The sequence below is a fragment of the Mizuhopecten yessoensis genome, unplaced genomic scaffold, assembly GCF_002113885.1.
Source record: "Mizuhopecten yessoensis strain PY_sf001 unplaced genomic scaffold, ASM211388v2 scaffold673, whole genome shotgun sequence".
Taxonomy (NCBI): Eukaryota; Metazoa; Mollusca; class Bivalvia; order Pectinida; family Pectinidae; genus Mizuhopecten; species Mizuhopecten yessoensis.
The window spans coordinates 338,997-361,241 of NW_018403664.1; the positions used below are offsets into that span (position 1 = coordinate 338,997).

Genomic DNA, 22,245 nt, shown 5'->3' on the forward strand with positions numbered 1-22,245 from the left:
TATCTGTGTTGTAGTAGATATCTGTGTGTTTTAGTGGCTATCTGTGTTGTAGTAGATATCTGTATGTTTTAGTGGATATTTGTGTTGTAGTAGATATCTGTGTGTTTTAGTGGCTATCTGTGTTGTAGTAGATATCTGTATGTTTTAGTGGCTATCTGTGTGTTGTACTGTGGATAACTGTTGTAGTTGATATCTGTATTCTGAGTTGATATTGTGTTTTACAGTTGATGTCCGTGTATTGTTGTAAGATCTGTGTGTAATAGAAGTATCTTCGTTGTAGTAGAAATGTATGCGTTGTGGTTGATGCATGTGTGATGAAGAAGATTCTTGTGTTGTACAATTAGTATATATTTATGTATGTGTGTTTTAGTAGAAAGTCAAATGTTGTATTAGTAATACGTGTTTTAATGTTGTGTGTAGTTTGTCATAGACTGCTTGGATTGTGTACACATAGAATGCGTTCCCAGTAATACGTGTTTTAATGTTGTGTGTAGTTTGTCATAGGCTGCTTGGATTGTGGTCCCATAGACAGCGTTCCCAGTAATACGTGTTTTAATATTGTATGTAGTTTGTCATAGGCTGATTGGATTGTGTACACATAGACAGCGTTCCCAGTAAAACCCATCGCTATCGAACACATTAACTTGTCATCTCATGCGGATCACATCATTAGATATTCGTCATTAGTGTCGTAGACATCCAGGTCCTTTTACATGCGTAGCGACGTGCACAACTCTGCATGGTTAAGTATTGATTTCACGTATCGTTTTTCAATTTCAAACCAATTAAGGAAATTAGAAGGAATACGATAGGGGCACATACAGGGAGATTAACGTATATCACGGTAGAGGGACGTATGTAGGCGTTCATGTAGGGAGAACTACAGGGATTTGTGGTGTAAAATATCTGGTACAAATCGGTGTTGAAACGCGCCCGGAAAATCTAGATTTCATCGCAAAACGTGCATGTATTCAAATTCAAATTCAAATTAATTTATTATAGTGTCACATGTAAAAGGTACACGTATTACAATCTCTAAAATATGTCTACTCACCCACCTTACATCCAGTCTATATTAGACTTACGAGACACTCCCTCTTCCCCTATCATTCTAGACTGTAAAAGTATTACATAATATACATACTTATGAATTAAAAACAATTTGCCAATATAAAACTATAGAAATAATTGACATTAAAAGACACATTACTGTTTAATTATAGATCAAGTTGCGACGTCGATTGAGAATATTAACACAGGTTTTGGCACAGGACCTCGCCAAGTAAGGGTTGCTTAGAATAACAACTAACTTTTCCTCTTTACTCATATTGTAAAAACCATTTGTGATTTTACAAGCCCTGAACGGAGATCATCATACAAGTTGCATTCTATTAAAACATGACTCTCTGTTTCTACCACGCTTTTACACGCGAAACACTTTCTTTCACTCAAAGGTATTCTCTCATACCGGCCTGTTTCGATGCGTATCGGTGCAACCCCACACCTAAACTTAGCTAGCGCACTACGATGCGATTTAGGCATTACTAACATATTATAATTTTCTACCTCATAATTATACTTAAATAATCTGTACGTACGTAGTTTGTTACCTCCAGAAATACAATTTTTGGCTCCGGGACGATTAAGTTCCCTTTCCAATTTTCAATAAACAATTCCAAGCCACGGACCTTAGCGTCCTTAAGTATTTTTTTACTGTTAATTGGACCTTTGCTATAGTTATCCAAGCCTAGCTCTGTGAGTCTGGAAATTACCCTGAAGTTCCAATTTTTATTACGGTGGTTACCTATATGCTCACTCCATGTAACAACCACATCTCTATCCCACTTGATTCGACTATGTCCTTGCTTCCTACAACTTCGTCTTCATCACTGTGTCGTCAATTATTTTTTCAGACACTATGTCCGCTAATTTGTTTTCTCAACTCATTTTCGTCATTTTGTTGTTGTTAAAAATCTGTGTATGTCAATTGTTTGTCACAACAATACGTCCGGTAATTCATCGTCCTTCAATTCTTTATATATCACAAACCTTCGTCTGTCAGTTCTTTGTTTCCACGATATGCCCGGTTATTCATTTGCCCCAACCTTGTGTCCGTTAATCCTTTGTCTCAGTCACTATGTCCGTCAATTTTTTGTCCCAACAGAAAGTCCGTCAATTTTTTGTCCCAACAGAAAGTCCATCAACACTTTGTCCAAATACCATGTCCGTCAATTCTTTGTTCAAACACTCAGTCCGTTAATACTTTGTACAACCGCTCTGGCTGTGAATTCTTTGTCCCAATATTGTACCCGTTAGTTTTTTGTCAATACACTAAGTCCGTCAATACTTTGGCAAAACACTGTGTTCATCAATTCTTAGTCCCAAATGAAATCAGTCAATATTTTGTCCCAAAATTATCCATCAATTCTTTGTCCAAAACACTATGTCCCACGTTTGCTCATATAAATATTATGTCATTTTATCGCAAGTTTGTATATTTTGACCGGATAAACGTCTTTTTATAATTTATCCCCATGTTCTTTAATTTGTGCTCACCATTGTGTTCTATGTTCGTTAATTTGTTCACAGCGCTGTGTTCCATGTATTTATTTGTCCCACCGCTGTACCATGTTCATTGATTTGTCCCCAACGCTGTACCATGTTCATGGATTTGTCCCCACCCCTGTTCCATGTTCATTGATTTGTCCCCACCGCTGTACCATGTTCATTGATTTGTCCCCAACGCTGTTCCATGTTCATTGATTTGTCCACACCGCTGTTCCAGGTTCATTGATTTGTCCCCAACGCTGTACCATGTTCATTAATTTGTCCCCAACGCTGTACCATGTTCATTGATTTGTCCCCACCGCTGTTCCATGCTCATTTATTTGTTCCAAACGCTGTCCCATGTTCATTAATTTTTCCCCGCCACTGTGTTCCTGTTCATTCATTTGTCTCGACCAATGTGTTCCATGTTCATTACTTTGTCCCCACCGCTGTTCCATGTTCATTGATTTGTCCCCACCGCTGTTCCATGTTCATTGATTTGTCCCCACCTCTGTACCATGTTCATTGATTTGTCCCCACCGCTGTTCCATGTTCATTACTTTGTCCCCAACGCTGTTTCATGTTCATTACTTTGTCTCCACCTCGTTCCATATTCATTAATTTGTCTCAGCTACCTCGTTCCATGTTCATTAATTTGTCCCAACCGCTCTGTTCCTGTTCATTCATTTGTGTCCGCCGCTGTTCTATGTTCATTAATTTGTCCCCACTACTGTGTCCCATGTTCATTAATTTGTCTCGACCACTGTGTGCCAGGTCATTAATTTGTCCCCACTACTGTGTCCCATGTTCATTAATTTGTCTCGACCACTGTGTTCCAGGTCATTAATTTGTCCCCACTACTGTGTCCCATGTTCATTAATTTGTCTCGACCACTGTGTTCCAGGTCATTAATTTGTCCCCACTACTGTGTCCCATGTTCATTAATTTGTCTCGACCACTGTGTTCCAGGTCATTAATTTGTCCCCACTACTGTGTCCCATGTTCATTAATTTGTCTCGACCACTGTGTTCCAGGTCATTAATTTGTCCCCACTACTGTGTCCCATGTTCATTAATTTGTCTCGACCACTGTGTTCCAGGTCATTAATTTGTCCCCACTACTGTGTCCCATGTTCATTAATTTGTCTCGACCACTGTGTTCCAGGTCATTAATTTGTCCCCACTACTGTGTCCCATGTTCATTAATTTGTCTCGACCACTGTGTCCCATGTTCATTAATTTGTCTCGACCACTGTGTTCCATGTTCATTAATTTGTCTCGACCACTGTGTTCCAGGTCATTAATTTGTCCCCACTACTGTGTTCCATGTCATTAATTTGTCCCCACTACTGTGTTCCATGTCATTAATTTGTCCCCACCACTGTGTTCCAGGTCATTAATTTGTCCCCACTACTGTGTTTCATGTCATTAATTTGTCCCCACCACTGTGTTCCATGTCATTAATTTGTCCCCACTACTGTGTTCCATGTCATTAATTTTCCCCACTACTGTGTTCCATGTCATTAATTTGTCCCCACCACTGTGTTAAATGTTCATTATTTTGTCCCCACTGCTGTGTTTCGTATTCATTAATTTGTCCCCACCGCCGTGTTTCATATTCGTTAATTTTTATCCCCCGCCGTGTTCCATGTTCGTTAATTTGTCCCCACCGCCGTGTTTCATGTTCGTTAATTTGTCCCTACCACTGTGTTCCATGTTCGTCGATTTGCTTTAGTTATGCTAATTTCCCCCGCCAGATATGCATTTCCTCAACAATATGTTTCCCCTAGAACTAAAGTGTCCATACTGTTTAAAATAAAATAAAAAACTTAAATTAGCCTTCGTAATATCAGAACAGGTACAAAGTCGTAGCACACACATCATGTATATGATATGAATACGTACATTATGTATCGTACTGAAGAAGAAAATCAACAAAGACACGTGATACATAAAAGCAAATATATCTTGACCATATTTCATATCACGTTTAGTCTTTTAAGCACACATGTATTTTGAATGAGATCATTTTCAAGTGCTTACTCTTCATCATTTAACGACGTGCAAATTGTTTTACTGGAGCAATAAATAATTGGACATCGAAAAAATGACATTCTCGAGAGATATTATGATGGAATGTGTGCTTTAAATTTAGGGATACTTATAAATTATCTGTGTTAGATGTTAGTTTGATGTATCGACAAAGGTGCGTGCAGGCCCTGGTAAACATAAGTAAACACTAGCGTATGGACGGTGAGTTGTATATGATCTGAAAGTGAGTCAGTGACATGGGGGTAACTATAAATGGTCGCACTCCATTACTTCAATTATCACCGTTTCTAGCAAGAAGCATGTGACGGCCTCTGAACCGTCAGAATTAGCGTCAATGGCCGTATTTACTAGCTTCATTAACCGTCTATATATTAACTTCCGTGACCGTCGGCAATAGCTCCAGTGTCCGTCATTGCTAGTGTCGATGGTCATTAATACATTCTAGCATGTGATGATCTCTGGACCGTTATCATTAGCACCAATTAAGCGTCATCACTAGTTTCGATGACCGTCTATATAAGCTTTAGTAGCTGTCAGGACTAGTGTTAGAAACATGTGAACGTCTCTGGACCGTTATCATTAGTACCAATTAAGCGTCATCACTAGTTTCGATGACCGTCTATATAAGCTTTAGTGGCTGTCAGTACTAGTGTTAGTAACATGGGATGGTCTCTGGACCGTTATCATTAGTACCAATTAGACGTCATCACTAGTTTCGATGACCGTCTATATAAGCTTTAGTAGCTGTCAGTACTAGTGTTAGAAACATGGGGTGGTCTCTGGACCGTTATCATTAGTACCAATTAGACGTCATCACTAGTTTCGATGACCGTCTATATAAGCTTTAGTGTCTGTCAGTACTAGTGTTAGAAACATGGGGTGGTCTCTGGACCGTTACCATTAGCACCAGTTAGGCGTCATAACTAACTTCAATGGCCCCTCTATATTAGCTCCAGTGGCTGTCAGTATTTAAGCATTGAACTTCTTTTAGTTGGTATTTATAGGCAATATGAAATCCAACTGGACAAAAGCAAATTCAATGAAGCGCACTAGCGCTCCATGTTGGATTTGCATTTGTCCAGTCGGAATTCATATTGCCTATGAATGCCAACTGAAAGCAGTTCAATACTTACATTTACAATTTTTCAATCTGTTCATTTCTTAGAAAATTTAACTACACTAATTATCATTCAGCGTTTAGTATGTATGCACCGTGTACATGCTTCTTCAATGAATAGAACATCCATCGCCCAGGGAGGGTCAGTGGTATCCAACGTAACAATTATGACCTCATAATAATGATGACGTCAACAATCGGTCCATGGCATTCGTAGTGGCAGTGCCATGAGATGGTAAATATCAGCGTTAGAAACGTGTGATGGTCTCTCGGCCGTTATTATTAACATCATAAGTGTCATAACTAGCTTCAGTGGTTGTCACCAGTTTCAGTGGCCATTGAAACATACGCTAGAAGCACGAGCAGGTTTCTCGATTGTCATCATTAGCCCCAAAAGCCGTCACTGTTAGCTTCAGTGTCCGTCTTTATTAGTTTCAGTGGTTGTCGATACTAGCTCGAATACCCGTCACTACGGTGTTGGTAGCTGTCGATACTAGCTCAAATACCCGTCACTACGGCGTTGGTAGCTGTCGATACTAGCTCGAATACCCGTCACTACGGCGTTGGTAGCCGTCGATACTAGCGTTATAGGTATGTGACGGTCTCTGGCCCGTCACACTAGCGCCGATAGCCGTCACTACTACCTTCATGGAGGGTCTATACATGTACTAGCGTTAGATGAATCATTAGTATCAGGTGCTGTCACTACTACTGTTTGTGGCGATACTAGCGTTAGATGTCTGTGACGATCTCTGTGCCGTCATCATTAGCGCCAATAGATCTGCTGTCATTACTAACTTCATTAGTTACAGTGACCGTCATTACTAGTGTGGGTGGACATCGATACAAGCGTTAGATGTCTGTGACGATCTCTGTGCCGTCATCATTAGCGCCAATAGATTTGCTGTCATTACTGACTTCATTAGTTACAGTGACCGTCATTACTAGTGTGGACGTCGATACCAGCGTTAGATATCTGTGATAGTTTCGATTCGTCATCATCAACACCAGTGACTGTGATTAATAGCTCACGAACCCGGCAACGATCTACCCGTTTCACCAGTTTTAGTTGTCCTCGCGATTTTCGGCCGTTGCTTTCTTTAGTAACATCAGTGATCATGATATTCGTCACTCGCTACACTGGTTGCAGTCGCTGGCTTCAGTACCTAGCGACGGCACAGACTGCCTTAATACAATTTCCTCATTAATTATGACAATATACTGATAAACAAAACATGCAAATTGTAGGCATTACTGCGACTGTGTACGCTAGCATAATAAATCAGCCTACTGATAACGGGCGGGACATTTATGGCTGCAGATCATGTTTACAACATCACGGGATCCCGTCTGGCCTAGGTGTTTACTCTAACATTGGCGACCCTGTCAATAAACAGTTACACGCTCTCTGGCCTGGCATCCACCTCTACTAACATAGCGTGAATTTACCATTCCCCCCGTCACGCCAAGTGGACCGGTACAGCTCATGATCATCGCGTGCTGTGGAATAGAGATCGTTCAACTTATGAAAAATTGAGATGGTCCGACATTCTCTAATAAGCATTAAGTTAATGACTGATGTGTGATGTTAGTTTGGTTACCCCTCACAACCACACGGTACAATGATGGAGCAGAGCCGGAGAGAGAGGGATGGGTCACCGGACTCCTTCTGTTCGGACAAATGGACACCCCACCCTCAACGTCCGTATTCGGACGTACAGAAGATGAGAAATCAAGCTATAGTGAAACAATTATTAAGGGAATTCGACATGGAGGAGACTGTAACACGCTACAGAGTCAAGGACTCGCACGAGTTTGTCTTAGACGAGCGCGACTTCAGCGTGGATGTGTAAGTTATTATGGTAATGTTTCACATGATATATAATTATATATATATATTACGGCAACGTTGACAGTGTTGCGGCCATCCTTTTGTTGTCCTATTCATTGGGCCTTTGCTTTGCGTGATAAGTCTATTTTAACTGTTAATTCCTTCACCGAGACTCAGGGCACTTCGTATCCGAGTGCCGTATTTATATACTACACCTTTATACCAAAGCATTTTTTACCAGTTTCAAGTATCAAGTTGCTTTGATCCTAACTGAAGGATAAACGTTATCAGAGAACAAATTGGCCAGCACATAGCTGTTCCTTATATCAGAACATCTTAAAGGCGTGTAGCTACAAAGGCACGACTTTCACGAACGTTCTTCAAAGAAATTACTTAAGATATTCTTTTAAATCCAATCATGCATTTCTATGGGTAAAAATAAAGATAAGGAACGTTTACAAAGCTGAGGCCAGGTATATACACGTGTGATTAAGATGCGTAAGTAAGGGTACAGAACAGTCGGTAAAGAGGGCCGGAATCCACCCTAACTATTTCGTGGTAATGATGTTCGCTAAATTCAGGCACTGTACGCAACCTGCGTGTAAATGTATCATCCGTTTTATAAATTTCCAAATATAGGCAGCAATAATAGATGATAAATTATTCAACACCACTGTTTCAAACGTGAAAGATTATTGGCTGGTCTAAAATGACAATCATTCGTACTATAGATCTTTTTCAGGTGTACCACATGAAATTTAAACGAAGGCCAGTTGAACTTCCCTATAACACAGCTGACATACATGAACGCCAATACTATTTTGTTGGTTTATATAATATTGATGTTGTACTTGTATGCATGTATTAATATATTTGTAAATATTGACGTAAAATACGAACGCCTAAACGGCGCCACACCTTACATCACAACAACGGGACATTTCGACACTTGTTTTTATCCCCACCGCAAAGCGGACAGACGGAAATGGTCATGCCCTCCATCAGTCCGTCCGTCTGTGCGTCCCAGGCGTAGTCCAGATCATACCTCCCACATTATTGCATCTGGGACAATCCAACAACGTATGCTGGTACATCTTGGGAAGGTGGGGTGTCATCATGTAAAAAATGGGTATGTAACCTACATTTTGACCTTTGACCTTTATTAATAATTGCAAACTGTGTGTGATACAGTTTGTACGGAGCAAATCTCACACATAATTATACCTGCGAGCATTAAAGTTTTTAAGTTGGTACAACCTAGGAAGGCTGAGTGTCACATAAAAGAATAGGTCATTGTGACCTATATTTTCATTTTAGGCTTTCATTAAAAGTGCAAAATATGTGAAAAACCGGTTGGCTGGAACATACCTTCCACACTATTTTACCTGTGATCATCAAAGTGGTTATGATGGTACATCTTGCGAAAGTGGAGTGATACATAAAAAATAGGTCAATGCGATCTACATTTTGACTTTAATTAAAAGTGGAAAAGTATGTGAGTTACTTTTTGTCCGGGCAATACATTGAATCTCCCTCATAAAGTAAGTGGGGTATCTCTCTCATCATTTCACCTGAGATCCACACACATGATATACTGGTACATCTTAGAAAGGCGGAGTGTCACGTCAAAAATATATACACAGACTGCATGTTGTATATTTTAGATAACGTCAAATGTCAAAATATAGCTGATAGGGAAATTGTCTTAACATAAGACTCTGTCATACCAAGATATAACAGCATACCAAGTTTTATGATGCTAGAGGAAACAACGAGCGCGATATGCTATCTAACACCTCATTAGCGGGTATTCATGAGTCCATAGGTAAGTTGTGTTCGATATGGCAACGTGTTACAATTGTGTTTGTCATGGGAATAAGGCACACAATTACTTCGTTTTCGAAAAAGGTAGCTACAGTTGAATGATGCTACTGATAGTAGGTATGTAACCCACGGGTCTGTATAGTGCAGCTGTTTATAGTACCAAAATATAAGTCGAACTTATCTAATCTAACAAGACATTAAATAAGATCGTGTAGGTAAAACCAAGTACATCTACGATGACGTTTACCGTTTATTGTCCTATATTTGAAGTCTCCGAAAAAATGTTTTTTTAGAAGCAGTGACCTATTTACCTTAAAAGGAATCTCACGACAGTGTTATAACTGTAACAAATCAAGATCTCCTCCTTGTGGCTTCCGTGGATATCCGTTATTAACTTTGATAACTTTAAACCAAAAAGAACAGATAACACATTTCATTTCAACATATTTTATTGACCTAGGAGGAAAGTTGTCAAATGGATTTGGAAACAGGCACAGCCTATGTAAGTCCTCTCCATGAAAGTACAATACGTATGTAGTGATAGTAACGATATGAACATGCTTTCTACTGGTCTCAAATACAATACTTATGTAGTGATAGTAACGATATGGACATGCTTTCTACTGGTCTCAAATACAATACTTTTGTAGTGATAGTAACGATATGGACATCCTTTCTGCTGGTCTCAAATACAATACTTATGTAGTGATAGTAACGATATGGACATGCTTTCTACTGGTCTCAAATACAATACTTATGTAGTGATAGTAACGTTATGGACATGCTTTCTACTGGTCTCAAATACAATAGTTATGTAGTGATAGTAACGATATGGACATGCTTTCTACTTGTCTCAAATACAATACTTATGTAGTGATAGTAACGATATGGACATGTTTTCTACTGGTCTCAAAAGCTATTCCGTGCATCTTTGTTTTAGTCGTAAGAATGATAACTCTAGATTAGAAATTGGAAATGGGTTCATTTTATTGGTGGCCTTGATCTTTCACCTCAAATGATCATATATACCAAAAATTGTCCAGGGTTCCGATTGGCCCCTCTATCTCACGTATCCATTTGACCATGCAAAATGCAAGCTACCAACTATCTCATATTTCTTCTACAAGTAACAAGATCTCGTATATTTACCCAGCATTACAAAAAGACATGTTTCCATATCAAGTGACAGCAAAACACAGTAGTAGTGTACCATCAAAGCTAAGCTTGAAAAGGCCTGCGCTAGTGTGCACACTAAAAGTAAATGTAGAGATTTCTGGATGTAATCACAAGCCATATAGTTAAACGATTCAAAGATGGTTGCTAATCTCAAGGAAGCTGTAAAGGGACAACTGACCTCATTGATTACCGAAAACTTCTCTGGCGATCACATAACTTTTCTTTTCCATCATATCGTGAAAAATCATCGCCATTTACGCATAACAGATTTGAGCAACGATTTGTTTGTTTGGGGATTGCAAAGTGAACGAAACTATATACAGTTCTTAATTGCAATCTAATGATATCGAACGCCATAAGCGGGAATCAAAATTAATGATGGTTGATGTTCATAACGAGACTATTCCATTTAGCAATTTACTGCTCTACCACTGTGAGCATGTATACCTTTAATAGAATAGTACACCTTGACCAACGCATAAAGAGAGGGGAATTGTTTAACGAAGGGAGGCCGACTTTGTACGATAGGTGAACGACGGGAATACAATGTACAGTTAATGATAGTTGTATGGACTATCACCTCCAACATTCCAGTAAAGCATTTCCAATTTAAACAAAATCAATGCTAGTAGACACACGAAGACATCAATGTTAGTAGACACAGGAAGTCATCAATGTTAGTAGACACACGAAGACATCAATGTTAGTAGACACACGGAGACATCAATGTTAGTAGACACACAAAGACATCAATGTTAGTAGACACACGAAGACATCAATGTTTGTAGACACACGAAGAGATCAATGTTAGTAAATACACGAAGACATAAATGTTAGTAGACACACGAAGACATAAATGTTAGTAGACACACGCAGACATCAATGTTAGTAGACACACGGAGACATAAATGTTAGTAGACACACGAAGACATAACTGTTAGTAGACACACGGAGAGGTCAATGTTAGTAGACACAGGGAGACATCACTGTTAGTAGACCCACAAAGACATCAATGTAAGAAGACACTCGAAGACATCAATGTTTGTAGCCACACGAAGAGATCAATGTTAGTAGACCTACGGAGACATCACTGTTAGTAGACCCACAAAGACATCAATGTTAGAAGACACACGGAGACATCAATGTTAGTAGACACACGGAGACATCAATGTTAGCAGACACACAAAGACATCAATGTTAGTAGACCCACGGAGACATCACTGTTAGTAGACACACAAAGACATCAATGTTAGTAGACACACGGAGACATCAATGTTAGTAGACACACAGAGAGATCAATGTTAGTAGACACCAAAGACATCAATGTTAGAAGACACCACGGAGACATCAATGTTAGCAGACACACAAAGACATCAATGTTAGTAGACACACGAAGACATCAATGTTAGTAGACCCACGGAGACATCACTGTTAGAAGACACACAAAGACATCAATGTTAGTAGACACACGGAGACATCAATGTTAGTAGACACACGAAGACATCACTGTTAGTAAATACACGCAGACATCACTGTTAGTAGACACACAAAGACATCAATGTTAGTAGACACACAAGGACATCAATGTTAGTAGACACACGGAGAAATCAATGTTAGTAGACACACGAAGACATCAATGTTAGTAGACACGAAGACATCAATGTTAGTAGACACACGAAGACATCACTGTTAGTAAATACACGCAAACATCACTGTTAGTAGACACACGAAGACATCAATGTTAGTAGACACACGGAGACATCAATGTTAGTAGACATACGGAGACATCAATGTTAGTAGACACACAAGGACATCAATGTTAGTAGACACACGAAGACATCAATGTTAGTAAATACACGGAGACATCAATGTTAGTAGACATACGGAGACATCAATGTTAGTAGACACACGGAGACATCAATGTTAGTAGACACGGAGACATCAATGTTAGTAGACATACGGAGACATCAATGTTAGTAGAGACACGGAGACATCAATGTTAGTAGACACGCGAAGACATCAATGTTAGTAGACACACGAATACATCAATGTTAGTAGACACACGAAGACAGCAATGCTAGTAGACACACGGAGACATCAATGTTAGTAGTCACACGAAGACATCAATGTTAGTAGACGCACGAAGACATCAATGTTAGTAAATACACGCAGACATCCCTGTTAGTAGACACACGAAGACATCAATGCTCGTAGACACACGGAGACATCAATGTTAGTAGTCACACGAAGACATCAATGTTAGTAGACACGAAGACATCAATGATAGTAGACACGGAGACATCAATGTTAGTAGACACGCGAAGACATCAATGTTAGTAGACACACGTAGACCTCAATGTTAGTAGACACACGAAGACATCACTGTTAGTGAATACACGCAGACATCACTGTTAGTAGACACACGAAGACATCAATATTAGTAGACACGAAGACATCAATGTTAGTAGACATACGGAGACATCACTGTTAGTAGACACACGGAGACATCAATTTTAGTAGACACACGGAGAAATCAATGTTAGTAGACACACGAAGACATCAATGTTAGGAGACACACGAAGACATCAATGTTAGTAAACACACGAAGACATCAATGTTAGTAGAGACGAAGACATCAATGTTAGTAGACACACGGAGAAATCAATGTTAGTAGACACACGAAGACATCAATGCTAGTACACACACGGAGACATCAATGTTAGTAGACACACGAAGTCATCAATGTTAGTAGACCCACGGAGACATCACTGTTAGAAGACACACAAAGACATCAATGTTAGTAGACACACGCAGCCATCAATGTTAGTAGACACACGGAGACATAAATGTTAGTAGAAACACGGAGACATCAATGTTAGTAGACACGAAGACATCAATGTTAGTAGACATACGGAGACATCAATGTTAGTAGACAAACGGAGACATAAATGTTAGTAGACACACGGAGACATCAATGTTAGTAGACACGAAGACATCAATGTTAGTAGACACACGAAGACATCAATGTTGCTTACCCCTCTCTTCATTGATGTTCGCCGCCATCTCATAATTGCAGTCTGCAGCTTTGAGGAATGACAACCCAATCATGGATTGAAATAAAAACCAGACCTCTTACATTTACCAGTGTGGGAAAAGAGACAACCTGTAATGTACGCACATCTTGTTTGTTTGTGGTTGATGTCCTAACAACAGATACGGTCATACGAGGAGACACCGCAGAGCAGCAGGAGTAGGGAAGTGAGAAAAGAAATACATAAATGTTGCAATGAGGGTAGCAGATCATCTTTTATTTCTCATATGTCCAGTCAGCAGAAACGACCGTAGAAAACACCATTTAACTTTTCTTGTTACTTTATTCCGCAGTTCACATTCCACAATGCGGATACGCCACAACTTACAGCGACTGATGGGTACTGACGTCATCAGGCTCAACGATCGCAACTACACAGAGACTTTGCTGCGCATGCTCCAGGAAGATTATGAGGTTTGTTACAGGGGAGTTGTAATACAATGGAAGGGATGGTGCGATGTCTGGTATGAGAACTATGTGAAGTGACGGATTATTATTCGTCAAAAAGGAGTAGGTTACTTGAGGGGTGTTGTGACTTAAAAAATAAGTAAGATATGACGTATTTATATGACGTCAGCTTGGGGAACGAAGCAACCTCTTGAAATAATATGGCATCAGAGAAAAGTACACGAATACATTTTCTTCTGACGTCAGTGTTAAGAAATTAGGTATTGAAGATAACCCTATTACGTAGCGGGTTGTAATTTCAGTGAGAGGCGATGTAAGGAATGTTATTTTGTCAGATAGTAGTAGGCAGGAGAGATGGCATGTGTTGTTGTTACCTCACTCGTAAGAGAGTAGTAGGCAGGAGAGATGGCATGTGTTGTTGTTACCTCACTCGTAAGAGAGTAGTACGAGGTTGTTAACATAACAGGTAGAACAGGAAGGTGAAGTTAGAGGGCGTTATGACGTCATGAAGAGGCGACGTAATGTTATGAAGTGTTATCTTTCAATGATTAAACATTTATTATACTTTAAGCAACTGAAATAAGAAATTTATATTTGTAACATAATTGCATTGAACATAAGGAGAATGCAGTTTAACAGAAATATTCTATGTTCTATGTCTCATATTAGGCTAATCTGGACAAGAAGGAGAAGGCGTTGGAGGATGCAGAGAAACAAAGACTCCGGAAGCTGATGCTGGAGGGTACCATAACAGTTAGTATGATGGAACATCCGGACGGTAAACACAAGCGCTCTAAGAAGAGGAAGCACAAACGGAAGGATAATGCACACACCAAAAAGGTAAACAATGGGAGGGGTGCTGTGTGTGTTTGAGGGAGAGGGGACATAGACTGATAGAAAAAGATAAGACATTTCAAGTAATGTTAAGAAAATAACACAGTTTGTGAAAATCTTTAACACTCATAGGGAAATTGGCGTTGCTGCTTGTAATTGTTGCAGTATAATCTCATAGCATCTTATTACATCTTGTTTAATTCAAAATGATATTTAATTGGTTACATAGTGATAACGTAGTGAGGGATTTGGTCAGACTAAAGACTTGTTTTGTTATCTCCGCCCCTTACAGAAGGTCGGCCATCCGTCCATCATGCATGACGACAGTCCATATTACCAGCACGTAGCCGAGAGGTCCGAGCTTTCTCCGCACTCCATGGATAAGATTCAGGTCAGAATTGACAGTAACACAAGTGGTGACCTTCATATAACATTAGCTTGAATGTCATTGGTTAAATACTTTCACGTGAAAGACCAAATCACTCTCTACGAGGAAGTGTATACTGCATTTGCACGGAAGTATACTGAATTAGTCAGGAGGTACATATGTAGCGGAATTGGACTGGGTCGGCAGCGACCAGATAGTTCAATTGGTAGAGCATCCGTCTAGAGTTCGGAGGGTCCCGGGTTCGAACCCCGGTCTGGCCGTGCATTTTCCCTCTCCTGTTTTGCTCTTCGTTCAGTTTGCCTTACAAATACATATCCTCGCAATATATCAGAAATCTACCGTAACACACACGTGAATACTGTCAGTTTATATACCTGTTACGTCAATATATCAGGCGAGGACATAACGTGACCAGTATTAGTGAACTAGTAAAAGATTGGAGCGATAATTCCAGTAATCGAACGTGTGAAGCATATAATTCTTCCCTTGCACTTACATAACAGGGAAAACATGTTTACATGACATTTGATAACTGAAATACCATCTCTTCTTTTTTGAAACAGTGCGTGGTTTCACAGATGGAACTCATCGAAAATAAAGATGCAGAGGAGAGTCAGAAGGAGAATGAAGGCGATCGGACAAACGGGGATGAAGAAGTGTCAACAGGGAGCTCACATGGGAACAGTCCCCGTGAACGAAGCATGAAAAAACAGGTATTTTAAAGCCACATGAAGACAATGATAGATAGCTGTCAAGCTATATAGTCATGCGGGTCCTCTCTAGCAATATGAGCACGAGGCACCTCACTTGAGTTCCGAGTGACTACTTAAGGCAGACGACAGTTGCGCGTAATCGTGAACGAATTCTCTGCTGTTATACTAAAGTATCAATATCCTTGAGGTATGGAAACACGATAACTGTTAGCCCTCTGGGAACATGAATAATCTTGGGGAAACAATGAATCGTTTCTCATTACAACAAGGGAAATAACTGTATAATGTTCCCTCGTGAATAAGGATCACACATAGACTAATGAGTGACATTCGTTTGTGTATTTTGTGAACTATTCACAATATTTTAATATTCGTATGTAATCACCAACAATTACAAATAAATTGACTTGAAACGAAATAAACAAATACTTGCTGGAGAGTAATGAAGTCTTCTCGGCTTTCAATACGTAGAACACATCTCTCATGTCAGACTTCCGCGTCAGTGTTCCGATTTCAGTTTATTTTCAGTTTGCTGCATTCTAAGTTTTAACTCACTGAAGAATTCTGCCCTGTTTAGGTACAGTGGTCCAAACCTAAAAGGCAGGTGAACTCTGGCGATAGGACCGTAGCTAAATCAACACCACGTAACTATCCGAAGGGGAAATTCTCGAAGAAAGAATCTCCACTTCTGCACGAGTTCCGAGAAGAAGAGGTATGTTATCACATAGATAAGTAAAATAACCTGGGACATTTAATATGATGGTCTGGTGTATATACAAATGTAGTGGAGACTGGTTAAATTAACATTTCTTTGGAATCTTTTTGTACATCGCATGACCTAAGAACCCGACAACACAAACATTGATGACGTCGTATACCGCTATATCTCGCGTTGTTTTTGTAAATCTTACTTCCGATTCGTTAAATTTGCTCGGCGATTAAATTAAAGCACACTGATATATTTTGTGCATTTTTTAGATCAGACATAAATAAATATTCACTTACTAAGCACTTCAAAATATTCGCTGTCATTTAAATTAAGAAATAAAGTGATGACGTCGTTTACCGCTTTATCTGGCGTGGTATTTGAAATTCTTACTTCTGATTCGTTAAATTACAACACTATATTGTGTTTTGTGCATTTGTGAAGATAAGAATTAGATTAATATTCACCAACTATGCACTTATAAATGTTCTCTGTCATTTAAATGCAGTCATAAGGAATAACCAAGAGTATACGCTAATACTAATTTATATATCGTTTCCTCATTCCAGACTGTGGATGGTCTGTATAGGCTAGCGGAGAGGCTGGTATTGTGATACGAGTCCGACGGATCGACGAAGCTGTGTAAGGAACTCGAGAGTGCTGATAGCCTTAATTGTAAATAACAAAAACGAATCACAGATTTATTCATGTTTCCAAACAAAAGAAATCTGAAGAATTAAATGTATCGTTATTGGAAATATAATCCATGTGTATTGTATTTCATGGAATAGATAAATATATTGATAATATTTTACCTGTTTTGTTTGTTATCTATCGTACTAAGTAATAATATGCTTGCTATGATACGAGATCCCATGACGGATTTGGTCATAGCACCCTGTGACAACATCAATGACACGTAGCTGACTGATTAAAATATTACATTATTAGTCCTAAAGTGTAGGGTTCAGCAACTGTTTAACAACAAATCACGCTGGTTAGACTGAGTGATCGATAATGTCTCCCGTATTGTGTATGTCTGTGATGTATCCCTCTTTCCAACGTTGTATTTGTTAATTCCCTACTATTGTTGTATTAAATTTTCACGGTCGTGTTCGCTGTTTCTCGCAGTAGTTTATGAAGCAGTCCACCCACACCTGGCCAGGTCTTGCAATGCTTTCCTGATTTCTACATCTGATAACTTTACCATTTAGAATTGGCATTGTGTATTTGATTGTAGAAGGTGCGTTAACCAACTGGTTGGGTTTGTTACAGACACACTTCTAAAGAAATCCGCTCAATCATTGCATTTGCTTTGTCCGTGCTCTTCTTTTACTATAAATGTGATCATCCGTCGCATTTGCCTTCTCCATCGTTTTGCTTCACTTCCCTTATCGTTTCTTATTTAGTTACTTCCATTCTTTGCAATATTTAGTTCCCATAGATCTCCGACATATTCAACGTGTCTTTATATTTACTCTCACTGTAGTCTAGTATCCTTAATTCTCTTTTACTGACGAAACATGTCCAGTATCAATCATTCTATATACTGTAATCAGATACATCCTCGTTGATAACTCGTGTCCAGTTTTCAAGTATGTCACTGAAAACCTCCGTAAGTATTTCTTATTTTTGCGAAAACGACATTGCTGAATCAAAATTTGTTTCACACACATCGTGCTTTCAAGATCGTTACTTTCACAATCAAGGCATTCAGACGCTCTCTTAATTGGGAAACGGAAGATACGGAGAACTGGTCAGGAGGAATGCAGTGTTTGAGCGGGTTGAAATGTGAGAAAGGTCTAGAACAGGCATCTAAAGGATTCCTATGGAAGCGACTTTTGTTCCTGGATTTTTCTGTCACCGATGAAGACAACATTAGATAATGATGATGATTGCGGCGATTGAATCACTGATAACGAAGCCCCTGATTTCTTACTAATGTCGATCAAGTCTGAAGTATTGGTTCGATGAAATACTTTCTATTGACCCAACATATTTCCGACTCATAGTCAGATCCCATCGAAGTATAGTACCGCGGATGTAATGCGGGCATGCAACGTGTTGCTCAAGGTTTGTCAATGTTGTTTGATGGTTCTTAAAATACAGAATCAAATTGTTTACTGTGTGAAAATATCAAAAAATACACTTTTCTTTAATCGCTGTTTGCGACTTCCTATCCTTACTTGACTCCCTATCCTTACTCGACTGCCTATCCTTGCTTGACTCCCTAACTTGACTCGACTACCTATACTTACTCGACTCACTATCCTTACTCGACTCACGATCCTTACTCGACTCCCTATACTCACTTGACTCACTATCCTTACTCGACTCCCTATACTCACTTGACTCACTATCCTTACTCGACTCCCTATACTCACTTGACTCACAATCCTTACTCGACTGCCTATCCTTACTCGACTCCCTATACTCACTTGACTCACTATCCTTACTCGACTCCCTATACTCACTTGACTCACAATCCTTACTCGACTGCCTATCCTTACTTGACTCCCTATACTCACTTGACTCACTATCTTTACTCGACTGCCTATCCTTACTTGACTCCCTATTTTCACTCGACTCCCTATCCTCACTCGACTCCCTAAACTCACTTGACTCACTAACTTACTTGACTCACTATTCTTACTCGACTCCCTATCCTTTCTTGACTCACTATCCTTACTCGACTCCCTATCCTCACTCGACTCCCTATACTTATTTGACTCCACATCTTTACTCGACTGCCTATCCTTACTTGACTCCCTATTTTTACTCGACTCACTATCCTCACTCGACTCCCTATACTCACTTGACTCACTAACTTACTTGACTCAATATTCTTACTCGACTGCCTATCCTTACTTGACTCCCTATTTTTACTCGACTCACTATCCTTACTTGACTCCCTATACTTACTTGACTCCCTATCCTTTCTTGACTCACTATACTTACTTGACTCCCTATCCTTTCTTGACTCACTATCCTTACTTGACTCCCTATTTTTACTCGACTCACTATACTTACTTGACTCCCTATACTTACTTGACTCACTATCCTTACTCGACTCACTATCCTTACTCGACTGCCTATCCTCACTCGACTCCCTATCTTTACTTGACTGCCTATCCTTACTCGACTCCCTATCTTTACTTGACTTACTATCCTTACTCGACTCACTATCCTTACTTGACTCACTATCCTTACTCGACTGCCTATACTTACTCGACTCACTATCCTTACTTGACTGCCTATCCTTACTCGACTCCCTATCTTTACTTGACTCACTATCCTTACTCGACTCACTATCCTTACTTGACTCACTATCCTTACTCGACTGCCTATACTTACTCGACTCACTATCCTTACTCGACTGCCTATACTTACTTGACTCACTATACTTACTCGACTCACTATACTTACTTGACTCACTATCCTTACTCGACTCACTATCCTTACTCGACTGCCTATACTTACTTGACTCACTATCCTTACTCGACTGCCTATCCTCACTCGACTCCCTATCTTTACTTGACTGCCTATCCTTACTCGACTCACTATCCTTACTTGACTCACTATCCTTACTCGACTCACTATCCTTACTTGACTCACTATACTTACTTGACTCACTATCCTTACTTGACTCACTATCCTTACTTGACTCACTATACTTACTCGACTCCCTTTCCTTACTTGACTCACTATCCTTACTCGACTGCCTTTCCTTACTCGAGGGTGACGCGTGATATTATGGTTGCCACAATTATTTGTGTACAGTAAATGACTTCAGATTAATATTTTAAATTTGACAGGGCTATTTTTGGTATTCCCTGGTAGGTCCTGTTGTCGTCCTTGCACGTTTCGTAAGCCGTTTACTTTGAATATGTGTATGTATACACTGATGTGTTACCGTTGAAATAGTAAGTTTAACATGAAATTTAATTTTCTTATATTTTCGCAGAATTTGTTTATGCTTCTTTAGTACAGATAGACTCAGAATTACGTCTGAGTTAGAGTTAAGTCAGACACCATCAGATGTCACAGGCTATTGTAGGCACCCCTCTACTTCTACAGTTCATGATCTCCGTTTCCTCCAAAAACACGCCATTTCAAAGTTTCAAAGTTTTACGTAGGCATGAGGTTGACGTCAGCCTCGTGCCGAAACATGCAGTGTTGGTTGGTGCCGAAACATGCAGTGTTGGTTGGTTAAGCGAAAAAATGGCTGCGCGTCCAGCTAATCACACCACGGGTCTCGGCACGTGTCTGACATCAACCTCATTAATATTAAAAAAAGTGGAACGATGACAACGAAAAACTTTGAAACTTTGAAATGGCATGTTTTTGAAGGAAACAGAGATCATTTTCGCGGAAGGAGAATACAGTTTACGTGCATGAAGGAGATTCTTAAAAGAAAATTATCCATCTTTCCACAACGGTACTAAGCGTTTTCTCGTAGATCAACTAGAAATGTTGGTTTTGATGCAAGAAAATTAGGCGGGGTCGACTTTTCGACATCGAGAGCTTTCCACCCTTCTCGTATATAATTATAATAATTGGGTGTCATTATTACCAAAAGTCGATCTAAACCCCCAAAACATGTATTATTATTATTATTAACATCCTAGTTTAGGTACAAATATAGCTGTAACAAATTCTCAGGTCCCCGTGTGTTCTACATCTTCTGGAATGTGAAGCTGCAGTAATCAAATGTCGAATTAGACAGGAAACCGGACGTGGCTTGAAAGCACGAAACAATTTGACATGGCAGTTGGCTGTTCGACTGTATTTCATATATGACGTGACCACATGGATCCACTGACACAAGAGGCAGACTGGGTAGCTGGAGCAGGGATGGAATTAAACAAAATCAGTTACGGGTCCAAAGGGCCAGTTGAAGTAAAAAGAAGTTGATAGAAAGCAGAGAGTATCAGCAGAGGGTTTTTTATTCAACTTTTAAGCATGTCAAAGCCGGTTTACCCCAAGGCTCGGTCCTCGGTCCATTTCTTTTCTTAATCTTTATTAATGATATAACAGAATGTGTAACAAGTAAAATAAAACTTTTTGCAGATGATAATTCTCTCTATGAAGTAATAGACAACAATCAAAATGAAATTGTAGTGAAATTAAATAATGATCTAGGTTGTATTAATGCATGGCAAAAAAATGGGACATCAAATTTAATTCACTAAAACTGAACCTGTAATCTTCTCGAGGAAAAGGGAACTAAATCATCCAGATATCTTATTTGGTAATGAAACTGTAATTAATAAACAAACTCATAAGCATCTTGGTTTAACTTTTAGTAGTGATGGAAAATAGACATATCATATTGATAATATTTATGAGCTAGCTTATAAAAAAATGAATATATTGAGAATGTTAAAACTCAAATTGGATAGAAACAGTCTTACAACAATATATACCTCTTTTATTAGACCAATACTTGAATATGGGGATGTAGTATGGGATAACTGTAGTAACCAAAATAAAAATAGTCTTGAGTCAATCCAGCTAGAGGCATTAAGAATTATTACAGGATTGCGCAGAGGGACCTCT

The 22,245-nt window shown here is 39.3% G+C and overlaps 2 protein-coding genes and 1 non-coding gene across 4 annotated transcripts in view; 2 read left to right on the top strand and 1 right to left on the bottom strand.

The window, feature by feature from the left end:
* Positions 1–17,489, top strand: part of LOC110451583 — a 24,974-nt gene extending 7,485 nt beyond the window's left edge. Inside the window, exons 1-7 of one of the 2 annotated variants that reach the window (XM_021499693.1) lie at positions 7,011–7,564; positions 13,931–14,051; positions 14,715–14,885; positions 15,172–15,270; positions 15,831–15,980; positions 16,558–16,692; positions 17,256–17,489. In XM_021499693.1, coding sequence (XP_021355368.1) covers positions 7,338–7,564; positions 13,931–14,051; positions 14,715–14,885; positions 15,172–15,270; positions 15,831–15,980; positions 16,558–16,692; positions 17,256–17,300 — 948 coding nt within the window. In that variant the 5' untranslated portion in view covers positions 7,011–7,337 and the 3' untranslated portion in view covers positions 17,301–17,489. Of the gene's footprint in view, positions 1–7,010; positions 7,565–13,930; positions 14,052–14,714; positions 14,886–15,171; positions 15,271–15,830; positions 15,981–16,557; positions 16,693–17,255 lie in introns of those variants that run through there. The other variant, XM_021499703.1, reaches the window with a different exon arrangement.
* On the top strand, positions 15,455–15,527 carry Trnas-aga. Its single transcript has one exon. It is a non-coding gene; the product is annotated as a tRNA-Ser (tRNA).
* Positions 17,490–19,312: 1,823 nt separating the features above from the next.
* LOC110451905 (cylicin-1-like) lies at positions 19,313–21,690 on the bottom strand. Its single transcript, XM_021500132.1, has 2 exons — positions 21,667–21,690; positions 19,313–20,413 (listed from the first exon to the last, which is right to left on the bottom strand). The coding sequence occupies exons 1-2, from the start codon at positions 21,688–21,690 to the stop codon at positions 19,313–19,315; spliced, it is 1,125 nt and encodes a 374-aa protein (XP_021355807.1).
* Between the last annotated feature and the right edge of the window lie 555 nt (positions 21,691–22,245).

Coding starts and splice junctions, on each gene's coding strand:
- LOC110451905 (XM_021500132.1), bottom strand. CDS start 21,690: ATGGACCGAGGACCGAGCCTTGGG. Junction 20,414..21,666: donor ACCGAGGACCGAGCCTTGGG/GTAAACCGGCTT, acceptor CCCTCGAGTAAG/GAAAGGCAGTCGAGTAAGGA.